Consider the following 11,922-nt stretch of genomic DNA (forward strand, 5'->3'; position numbering starts at 1 on the left):
TCATACCGTATCAATACACTTGTATTGTTATGACTGTATTGTCATAGGCTGTCTAACGTAGATCTATTTGTTATGCGGGCGGCGTACAATGCTCGGTGGTGGCGAGTTTCCTCTTTTGACAGGATTATACTGATAGTTGTACTACTGACATACATCACGTTGTACGTGCGTCAAAACTAAAACGACTACATACGACAAAGGTTTAAGAGGCAGGCCGAGGTCCGTGCGGTGACATTTGTAGACTGTAGTATGGCGATTGTTCGGAGCCGGGCACTGGTCATTGCTGTGACTTTTAGCTTTATGGCAGGATTCATCATTGGGTATAAAGTGAACTCCTCCTACCGCCGTTATCTTCAGAGGAAAAGGGACAGGCTGAACAAAAAAGCTTTTGACATTCAGAGGCAACTCACGACTCAGTAGGGTTAGTTTCCCATCATGTTTACAATATTAGACTCTATAGCTCTACTTGATTGCGAGTGATAGTGTAGCCACCGATCCGTACGATACGGCCATATCCGGACCCGTGAAGCGGGGCCCATCCCGGTCGGTCAGCTGAGATGCTCCGTCGGTGTCCTTTCTTTCCTTCGAGACACACAAGTTTGCCTTGCTAGAGAGGATTATATGACCGACAACAGGATCAGGAGGTTTGTGTGTGCGTCCGTGCGTGTGTGTATTAGTGTCCATGTACATGTTATTGTGTCTGAGCTGAGAAAGTTTACCTGTAAATAATTTGCTATCCCCTGTCAATACAATCTGCCCGTCGGCCTTTGATGTTTACTGTGTACCATATCCCAGTACTAGTAATTGCAGTAGGGCTTATACCTTCCCTGTGAAAAGTTGTAACAGGTATTAGATTATCAACTTCAAGGTTCACAAAGTTTACATCATAATACTGATCAAGACTGAAGAGCAGGAATGATCTATATTTAAATAATTAAGAACACCTACCAAATACTACCACCTTGTAGTAATATTCAGTCACAATGGTCAGTTAAAGAAAATAAAAATCATGATAAAGATTGCTTTTAAATTGTAATGAAAATTAAGGCCTAACATTAGATAAAATTCCTGATCATTTTCAATCCACATGTTGTACATGTATATCGGGGGGGGGGGGGGGGTAGATAAAGGCAATGGGGTATCACAATAGAAAATTAAGAAAAAAAGTTCCTTAAATCGGGGGGGGGGGGGGGGAATTTCAAGATGCATTTTGTCAGATTCACTCTCAGACAATCGGGTGTGAGAATTTCACTAGCTTTTAACAGTTTGTCAGAAAAATAGTATGTGACACAATTCTTCATAAAATGCTTCCCCCAGACCGTATTTATGTTTGTTTCTATTTGATTGTTTTATAGCTTGTTGATTTATCCAGTTATGAATTTAAGATCAAGTGACAATTTGTCTTGGAGTATTAAATACACTCGTAGCTAGAAGAATTGGTTGGCTACAAATTATGTTTTTCAATATCATTCAGTACTACTATTTCTGAACAAGGAAATCTACCATTATCGTGTTAGAGCAACTATAGCAACAGAGTTTAATGTGTGATCATTGTTATGGAATGATCCTCCCCCTCTCCCCCCCCCCCCACACACAGATTGTGCTTTGTACCCTCAAAAAATATCTTGCTCCCATCTATACTGTGCTTACCAGCAAAGTTATTAACATTACTTAAGGTACATGTATCTCGACATTGAGGAGCCTGTTTTGCAGTCTGAACTATTACATGCTGCTTGATTTCCAGCTGATGACTACAAATGTAGGTGATTCTTACACATGCAAGGCTGTTTTGCTAATGGAATCTCAGAGAGGTGTTCAAGATTTGGTGATGGAAATGATTTATGGAAGTTATTGAAACTTACTCGTTCAACTTTATCAAACTGTGTATTAGCCTTGAGCAGTATTATGAAATGTAACTCTTTTGTATTTTTGCAATCCATTTGTCATCTTAGATAAAAACTGAGAATGTCATCAACTGGGACCCACGAACCAGCGATAATAGTGCATGGTGGCGCTTTAACGACACCTGATGGAGGATGCGAGAGGTACCACTCTGGTGTCCAGGAGGCTGCCAGAGAGGGGTACAAGGTGTTGATGGGAGGTGGGACAGCAGTGGATGCTGTGGAAAGGGCCGTGTGCGTCTTGGAAGACAACCCGTTGTTTAATGCAGGTTAGACTAAAATTGAAATGTATGCATGAACGCAATATGTGGTTTTTTTTTGTTTGTTTTTTAAGCGCCATCATTTAATTACATTGTATATATGTAAAGATCCGACATTGAATTGAATTTCCTGGGTTTTTATTTGTGTGTGTTACTGGACAATTAAAATGAATAGAATGATGGGGGGGGGGGGGGGGGAGACATTTCATCAATTGCTTTGTCAGATATTTTTTTCTGACAAACTCTTATAATTTAAGTACATCTGATTGGCTGAGAGCAAATTTGTTAGGGAAAAAATATATAAAAATTAATATGAATAGAAAAAAAATAACACGAAACCACTTTCAATATGATATATAAAAGAGCATACAATTTTAAGAGGTGGGACCCACCTAATATATTCATATAAATGATTTCTAATTATCTCACTAAAAGTTGAAATCTGTATCCTCATCTCCACCAAAACTATACCATCCCTTTAAGCAGCACTTTCTTCTTTCAGAGAGGGTTAAAAGTCACTTTTCATATTGTGGTCAAGATCAATTAAGTTCATCAAATGTGAGCTGATTGCCATCTTCATATAGCAGATGAAGAGATAGCATGAGAAGCAGATATATTCCAGTTATATATATTATATATATATATATATATATTTTTTTTTTTTTTTTTTTTTTGGGGGGGGGGGGATGCTGTGGTGCCATGAAATGTGCAAAAACAAGGAAGTATACATCCTAGTATAGTATGATGTTAGCTCTATAACTTCTGATTCTAGAGAAGTTTTGTTTAACAGGTCTGTAAGTTTTGGGCAACTCTGATGGTCAGTAAAGTTTTTCCAAGTCTCCCACACAACTTCCTTTTGCTATCTTACTGTGGGTGAATCTTAATACTGGCTGTTGACAGGATGTGGTTCCAAACTCAATGCTGCTGGAGAGATAGAGATGGATGCAATCATCATGGACGGGAATTCCCTAAAGTCAGGAGCATTAGCTGGTGTGAGGGACGTCAAGAATCCCATCAAGTTGGCCAGGTGTATTATGGAGAAAGTGAGAATGACTCCTGAAAGCCTCTGTAACCTATCTTTTGTGATTTGTGAATTGCTGTTCTGCGATCTCAAAAGGAATGAGCAATACAGTAAATCTGCAGCAAGTAATTGCCATGTCAGTGTCTTAATGGCACACTTTGCTCTTGACCAAGACCGTCAAAGTGGGGATGTGGTCAAACCATAGCCACTGAAAAATTTATGCATAGAAAAATTAAAATCATCCTGAGTAGTTTGGGCAGCAAGAATTCACAAGGTGATTTAGATCATGTTGGGTTGTATTATATCAAATGATATGTCTATACTTTAGAGGTCCAGAATGCCAAGTCACTCAGTTCCTGCAGAGTTCTTGTACTTATTACTTGATATGCTCTCTTACTTTGGTCAAGTACAAGGCTGACACAAATAGATACCAGTAGGTAGGTCTCTATAGACCTTTACCCTCTAGCTGGACTTGACACACAACCTGGATATTTACCTAACAGTAACGGGTGATTAAAATGCCTTTGAAAATGATTATTAAATCAATGTAATGCATAGTTTCATCATTTGGAATTACTCTCTCACCTGTTTTGGCCAAATTGTAATCGGCTTGCTCAATTACCGTACACACTGTGTCCCTTGATTGCACAATCAACAGAGAGAGGTCACACCATTAAACCACAGTTCAGTGGATCACAAGTTACCATGAGCCTTGTTACAAAGTAGAGACAGAGAAAGCAAAGACAGTTTGAATCAGTCACACAGTGATGCTCATAGAGATGTTGTCCTGATTCCAGAGTTACACCAAATCTTTCCTGTCGATTTGTCCATCATAGCATACAGTGTGTAGGTGCATGTTCACTAGTTGACTATAGAGCAATAAAGGTTGTGTCTGAGTTGATCTGTAGTCACTGCAAACTGTCCGGGCTAATTGGGCTAATTTTTTGTTCACCAGCAGACTTAACCAGAGAACTGAATTACAGTGGTAACTGGTGCTAATCAGACACATACACTGATATCTATAGTGCCGTCACATGATTTCCAGGTACTCCACAAAAATATGTTTGTTTGCTTTTTTCTCTCTTTTTTTTTCTCCAAATGTTAATAGTCTACTGTGCATTATTAATGGGCTTCATCTTGTTTGTCACTCTGTTCAACCTATTAAACATGATCCTTCTGTCAGGGTCATGATGCAGTGATATGACAAGTTATGCAGGTAACATCAGAAAAAAAAACCCTTTATGGCTATATACGCATATATATTTCTTTCATCCCACAGATGCACTTTGATTTGTAAAATCCCATAATTACCGAATGCGTTGTATCGATAAATATTTTTCAGAATTTGATATGAATCATCTTTTACAACTTTCAAATTTTAACTACTTTGCAACTGCACATTTCATATCTCATTCGTTTGAATTTCACTCTTATGTTGGCTCAACAGACAGAGCATGATTTTCTGATTGGCAAAGGACTGGAATCCTTCATTGATGAGCACAAGATCTCGAGAGTGGATCCTTCGAGTCTAATGACCAAGGAGAAAAAAGAGCACTTACAAGAAATCCTGGACACAGCATATTTGTCTGAGATTCTGCAGGAGAAGTGAGTATGCTTTAATGATTACAGCCATAAGATCATACAACTGAGTCTTAGCTTGAGTTCAGATAGACAGAATTGATATTGTTCCTCAAACAAATTCGTCATATATACCAATAAAACTTTACGATATGGATGTGAACTTTGTCACATGTCAGATTAATAGGCCTATTTTATCTCAACGAGTGATGTTCATATGATAGTTGTTCAAATTATTTTGGTACTGTTGTGATACTATATTCTGCCTGTAAATGAGATAGTTAGCTGTCTAGCATTCAAGGTATTGTAAAGTCCCATATGATTTTTGCATGACACAATAGGTTCATAAAGATCATTAGTAAAATCCTTTACTTTCTTCATTCCTTGCCTGCACATTATCATATATATTTTTCTGTGTGTGTATATATATATATATATATATATATATATATATATATATATATAAATATATTGATTTTTACTTTTATATCAATCCACTCCTATATACTAAGTAGTATGGCTCGCTTATATGTATATTTATTTATATGTTCGATATGTTGTGTACTCTGCATTTGTTCAGTTGGTTGGCTGTCACTTTCATTTTTTTTTCCACGTCTTCGTATACCAGATTTAGGGCTTGCTGCTTGTTCCCTCCCCCCCCCCCCCCTTACTCTTGCTGTTGCTATTTCACTCTTTTTCTAATCTTTATCCTTCTCTTGTTCCTTATCTTGTTTGATGTTGCCTCCCTATTCATCTTTATCCTTCACAGGTTGCCCCCTATGATCCTTGGGATCATCACTGGGCCACCTCTGCCTTTGTCTGTTCACCTCCATGCTACTATCTCCCCTTCATTACCCCTAACCCCCCCCTTTTTTTTTGTTTTTGTTTTCAGTGTTCTGTGTCCCTAGCCTTCCTCAGACTGTGCTTGTTGTGTGTAATCCATGTGATTGCTTTCCCTGCATGTTTGTCATATTGCCTCTGACAAAGATTCTACTGGGATCGAAAGTTCAGGTTACTTTTGACTCCTTTTGATCATTATTACATCACAGAGATCTTGCTACATCTGACTTGCTTTATCTGACATACACTTTGTATATCATTTGCTAGTTGTGGTCAAAATTTTAAACAGTGAATATACAAAGCCAAAGAGGAGTTATTAGGGAACTTTTCTCAGTTGGATTTGGTGCTTATTTTGCTCATGTATTGTAATGGATGGATTTTTTTTTTGATTGATTGCAGATGCAGTAAAGATTAGACAGTCTTGTGTGTTGCAATCCAACATAAACTACGTGTATATGTATACATTTTCTTTCCATTTTACTTCAAGAAGAAAGGGCCATTTCCCTCCAGAAAATAGATGATCTTCTGGTTTTGTTTTGATTTTGATAGCATGACATTTTCTAGTAAAATTACCCCAAATCTACAAGTAAAATTACCCCAAATCTACAAATCTTCAGTATCAAGACTTGAGAGAAAAGCCCTCCTTCATTCAGTGGTAAGAGTTTAACTCAGTGTTGAAAAGGCTATGTAATATGCAATTACCCTTCTTTAACCCGTTGAGGACGGTTTGATTTTGCTACAACACATATTTCCCATAGACGCCTGCCTGAGTATACTCTGGACTCGTCCTCAACGGAATAATTATATGTTTGTCCCAGTAAACACTGAGTAAATGTAATAGTAGTGCATCACAAACTAGGGCAATGATATTTAAGCAGAGTGTAGAAGGCATACAATTCATTTGCTCTAGATTTCTTGCCTAGTGATCGTTTTTTTTTTTTGTTTATTTCATTTTTTGGTCTGAGAAGATTGCTGAATAGCCCATATTCAGCTGTGCTACTGAATACCCATGGCAATACTCATATTTGATTTAATACCGCTATCATCTGTATTGTGCTTTATTGTTTTGTGTTTCTTTCTTTTTTTCCTTTCCTAAAGGAGACACACTGATTTACTTGGCACTGTAGGTGCAGTGGCCATGGACAAGAGTGGAAGCATCGCTGCAGCTACATCTACAGGTGGGATAACAGGGAAGAGAGTTGGTCGTGTAGGAGATTCTCCCCTCATTGGTAAGTGGTATACAATGTTTGATTTCGTTACATATTTCCTGTAGATGTTCATATGTCAGCGGTATGAATTCATCCTTTCAAGCTTCTGGAAACAAAGATAACTGCATGAGAATCAGAGGCCTCCCAGTTGATTTTGTGCAACAGTCAAAGTTTGAAATGAGATTGAATCATATTGAATTATGACTTTTCTAATGCGACTACCAACTGTAGTCAACAAGCAGTGAATACTTTTAGGCATGCAACCAGGTAGAATTGACAGCTTTTTGTCCTTCTGAAGGACAAAGCAATGAGGATGAAGTGCTTTTCCCTAGAACTCAGCCACTGCTGCCAAAAGACTTGAACCTGGGATCTCAGGATTGGTTATCTGTGGTCTTATCCACTAAGCCACAACTGCTCCTCATGCCAGATGAAAGGAGATAAAATGAAAGTGACTCAATATTCGTCATATTTGTCTGTTGTTTGTTGATTTTCAGGATCGGGGGCATACTGTGACAGTGCTGTTGGGGGCGTGAGCACAACGGGCATTGGTGAGGCCATCATGAGGGCAGTCATGGCAGGTCGTATCGTCCTCTACATGGAACAAGGTTAGTGCAATGATGATATGATGAAAATCTCGTCTTGTTCCACATGAACTCTTTCCGCAGTGACACACCCACAGGACATTACCCTCCAAACTCCTAAAGCAAAATGTTATCATCACCACAAACAAATGAGATAAATTATCTAATAGTTTATTTTATCGAATATTAATCTTGCATCCACTGAGCGTGACTTCATCATGAGTTCATACCACAGTGGTCTAGTACATACCACACCAACATTGAATGCAAGCTCATAAGTATACAAATTAAGCAGGAGGTAAACATTCTAATTATGTGACATACTTGTACAATACAGTGTATAGCAAAAATAGAAATGGGAAGCCCTCTGATGCAATTTAGACATTACGGGATCAGAATACACAGAGTAACACCACTTGCACCACAACAACCGCAACTGTACAAATTGTTTCAGGCTAAGCTTGCTCTTTTTCACAGGAAACAGACTATAATATGAGCAATGTGATGTTGATCCTTTATTCTTTTTTTATTCTTTTCTTTTTTGTTAATTTGCAAAATATCTCATTGCAAGTCTCTCGAAAGGTGCCAGAAATAGAGCTGCAGGCAAGTAGATACACACTTTACTGTTTCGTGGCACTTAATCAGTAGTTGAAGGTAACTGTCAATTGCTCATATTCATATGTTTAGGTTCGTTCATAAGAGTGTGTTGGAGAAATGAAATAATACAATGCTGTATTTCATCTATGTTCTCTCCACATCCAGGCTTATCTTGCCGGGAAGCAGCGCAGAAAGCTCTGGAGTACCAAAAGCGTAGAACATCCTTTGGCTGTGGTGTCATTGTTCTGGGGGCCGATGGTCAGACAGCCCCAGTGTTCTCAACAGAGGGATTGATATGGGCCCAGATACAGAAGGGTTCCCTGTCTTATGGAATCTCACAGGGAGAATGCTTTGATGGAGGATCAGTGTAGTTTTAGAAAAAAAAAAGTATCATGAGTAAAGAAAGAGCTTGTAATTGCTTCCCTTTCCTTCCAGGTGATAATGATGGTTGAACTGTGACATAGTTTATCCACTTATCGCTGCTATTAACTTGCCATAATTAGTGCTTCCCAAGATGCAGCATGCTGGTTCAACTAATAATCTGTGAATTACTAGTATCTGAATTGATTGTTTACACTACACATTACTAGGCGACTTGTTTGACTGGAGTGTTTCTCTTCAAAAATTTGCATAGTAGTCTCTCTAATCTAATGAAATATTTCTCTTCTTAGTTGACATCTTTTCTTTTGTGTTTTGTGAACTGTATACCAACTGGTATGTCAAGGCTGTGCAATACACAGTGGATTTTGGTAGTTATTCATTATACTTCATTTCTGATGTAGTATTGCCTTGCAAATACACCTAAATCTCTGTCTACCATCTTGTTTAATCTCCATGATATGTGTCACATGGTCGTTTAGTGGCACTAAAACAATTTCCAGTACCAATTTTAGAGTGTAATGAGACAGTCACAGGAAAAACAACAACAAAAAATAGAGGCACACAATTAGACCTACGTAGAGAAATATTTTCTTTTAAAGTGCAGATTTTATTTTCTGATAATCATGCTGCAAAAAAAGTAGAATATTGTCAGAATTATTCTTTAAGATAGAATGATTTTTCAGGTGATTCATTCTTACCCGAGTCTCTCGAGAGTATCAGTATTTCATACACCATGGTATTTTGTGCTATTCTTAGTCTACCAAAGGAAACATTTTTGCATACAATGTGTATTTCAAAGTGGTAATGACAGTTTTAAAAGCACTGGGATCAGTTGAACTGAATGTTTGTACTAAGGTTTAAACAGAATGTATGTATATATTTTTGGACATTGAAATACAACAAAATATTCTTAAGCAATGAAATGGATATTGTACTTTCTGTGATGATTCATAGATGGAGCAATTATTGATATTATGTGCCACAAAGCTTCTACATTAGTGACAATGTTTTAAAAGGTTCACATTGGCCAAAAAAGTATAGTTATATTATATGAAAGATTCTTTACATTTCTGTTCCTTTGTGGAAAAGAAAAGATTTTTTTGTCTTCTTAATCAGGGTTATTTATGACTACTTCAAGGTAAATTATACTTTCTTTCCAGATGACATAATGGCATACTTAACAAATTGTCTGTGCAGGCATGGACCTACCATGGTGCAAGTAATATTTGAACACAATTTGCATAGAGAGGGAAGTACATTGTACATGTATAGATTATCTGATGACTTCCATATTTTGGGATGTAAAAAATGAATTGATAAGATTAAATATTTTCTTTCTGGTCACACTCCCATGTCAAGTTTGTATTTTCCTCATCTTTGTCTTTGTTCTTCATCTTCACAAATTTGTTGTATGTTTCCAGATTTGCTGTTCCAAATGATGCTGAAAGTATCCAAAACTTATCATTACTTAACTTTTACTGGAAAGCATTAACTTGTTTTTGACACATTCAATTGATAATGCTGGTAGAAAAAATAATGGCCACAAAGATTATTTGGCTTCAACCAGAGCAGATAGCATTGTGAGGTATGTCCTCGTAAAGAGAAAAAAAACTTGTCGTTTTCTGTGGCATGCATTGTATGTGTGTGTGTGTTGGGGGGATCCTTTATTTTTTATTTTGTCTCTTTCTTTCTTTCTCTTTTTTTTTTTTTTTGGAGGGGGGGGGGGAGGGTAGTGTGTAGTAAAGTAGTATATTATATGGTTAGGAAGGGTAATGAAGTTAGTTAGGGGGATGGGTTTTATTTAGATACAATATACTTCCATTTTTTTCAGTCATTGCAGTACTTTTGTCATTTCATTTGTCATATTGAAACATGAAAATGCATAATTTTTTCAGTTTTCTTAAAAATAATTATTCCCTTATGTTTGTACAGTAAATACTAAAAGGATAGATGTATTTTGTATTATTTGATTGGAAGTGAATAAATTTTATTTGAAAATGAAAAGTGTGTGTGTGTGTGCATGTTTGTGCATTCACACGCTTGTGTATGTGTGTATGTTTTGTTTTTGTTTTTGTATTCCTTGCATGTTAATGCTTTGTTTGTAATTGAGTTTTGTGTCTGTGTTAATATAATTATACATAATGTGGATGTGGGGGGGGGGGGGGGGGAGCTTGCATGCTTTTGTACAATTTATTGTTGTTTCCAGTAAGAAAGTTTAAACTAGCTACCTTTGCAGACTTTCATACTCCAGTCATCATAAGGGCCATCAGTGTGTCTATTTCCAATGCCATGCTCCTCAGGGTCGCTGAACTAGGAGGTTGGGTGTGCATCCCCCCCCCCCCCCCCCCCCCCCACACACACACACACATGCACATAGATTTTTTTTTAATTTGATTTGATTTGATTTCTGAATTTCAATATAGATGATAGATAGTATGATGGTCACTCTTCTTCATGGCTGATACTATATGAGTCGAACCAAACTATCAAAGGTTAAAGGATAATTGATTTGTTAGTTTTGAAAACACACCCCTCCCAGACTATTGATGATCGCTACTATTGTATTGATTCATTGATTAATAAATCAATTGATTACTTTATTGTCCACACTGGAAATTCTTTGTACCAGTACATGTACATTGTCATTGGGTATATCACAACAAAATAAACATTAAATACTATTGAACTGTTGAAATAGTACATGGTACTGAACTTTTTTGGTGAAATTTGCTAAACAATTTTACCTTTACTCGTTTGACCAATTAAAGAAAGGCTAAACCAAAACAAACTCATCAATGTGAATTTATCCATACAGAAATTATTTTTTCTTCTCCCGAAAGCATGTGTGGTGGAAGACCCTTCGATCGATGTGTGATTGAATTTTTATGCCTCCGCCACGAAGTGGTGCCGGAGGCATTATGTTTTCGGGTTGTCCGTCCGTCCGTCCGTCCTTCCGTCCGTCCGTCCGTCCTTCCGTCCGTCCGTCCGTCCTTCCGTCCGTCCGTCCGTCTTTCCGTCCGTCCGTAATGAATTTTGTGGACAAGGTAACTATCAAAAGCTGTTGAGGTATCCTAATGAAACTTGGCATGTATGTGTATTAGGGGGTGAAGTTGTGCCTATCAACTTTTGGGTGCACGTGCTCAAGGTCAAAGGTCAAAAGGTCAAGGTCAAATACATAAAATTTCACTATTTCCACCATATCTATGCGATGCCTGAAGATATTTTCTTGAAACTTAGTGCATACATGTATTACCCAATTTAGATTCTCTGGTGAAAGTTTGGGTCATGAGGTCAAAGTTCAAAGGTCAAAAGGTCGAGTAAAAGTATTAAAACTTTTTTTTTTTCTCTGTAAATTGGAAAATTGTTCAAGGTATCTTCATGGAAACATAGTATATACATGTACTGACTGGCAGTGATTATCTAGAGAATGTAGGGTTCATGGGGTCAAAGGTCAGGGGTCAAAGGTCAAGTGCAACACTTCAAAATTTTACTATTTCCCTCATGTTCATGCAATGCCAGCAGGATTATTATTTTTTTTACACTTGGTGTATGCAT

The 11,922-nt window shown here is 37.4% G+C and overlaps 1 protein-coding gene across 2 annotated transcripts; it reads left to right on the plus strand.

Moving 5' to 3' along the window:
• The first annotated feature begins 222 nt into the window (after positions 1-222).
• LOC139734558 (isoaspartyl peptidase/L-asparaginase-like) lies at positions 223-9,702 on the plus strand. 2 transcript variants are annotated; one of them, XM_071645331.1, is made up of 7 exons: positions 223-421; positions 1,953-2,170; positions 3,062-3,204; positions 4,630-4,787; positions 6,699-6,829; positions 7,303-7,413; positions 8,152-9,702. In XM_071645331.1, exons 2-7 carry the CDS (start codon positions 1,966-1,968, stop codon positions 8,355-8,357), a joined length of 954 nt encoding a protein of 317 aa, XP_071501432.1. In that variant the 5' UTR covers positions 223-421; positions 1,953-1,965; the 3' UTR covers positions 8,358-9,702. The 2 variants fall into 2 exon arrangements, with proteins under 2 accessions (XP_071501432.1, XP_071501433.1); XM_071645332.1 differs by lacking the exon at positions 223-421 and adding an exon at positions 432-644.
• The last annotated feature ends 2,220 nt before the right edge of the window (positions 9,703-11,922 follow it).

The sequence above is a fragment of the Diadema antillarum genome, unplaced genomic scaffold (assembly GCF_040938485.1).
Source record: "Diadema antillarum isolate AM-2024a unplaced genomic scaffold, OU_Dant_1.0 seq00000533_RagTag, whole genome shotgun sequence".
Taxonomy (NCBI): Eukaryota; Metazoa; Echinodermata; class Echinoidea; order Diadematoida; family Diadematidae; genus Diadema; species Diadema antillarum.

Coding starts and splice junctions, on each gene's coding strand:
- LOC139734558 (XM_071645331.1), top strand. CDS start 1,966: ATGTCATCAACTGGGACCCACGAACCAGCGATAATAGTGCATGGTGGC. Junction 3,205..4,629: donor CCAGGTGTATTATGGAGAAA/GTGAGAATGACT, acceptor TTGGCTCAACAG/ACAGAGCATGATTTTCTGAT. Junction 6,830..7,302: donor AGGAGATTCTCCCCTCATTG/GTAAGTGGTATA, acceptor GTTGATTTTCAG/GATCGGGGGCATACTGTGAC.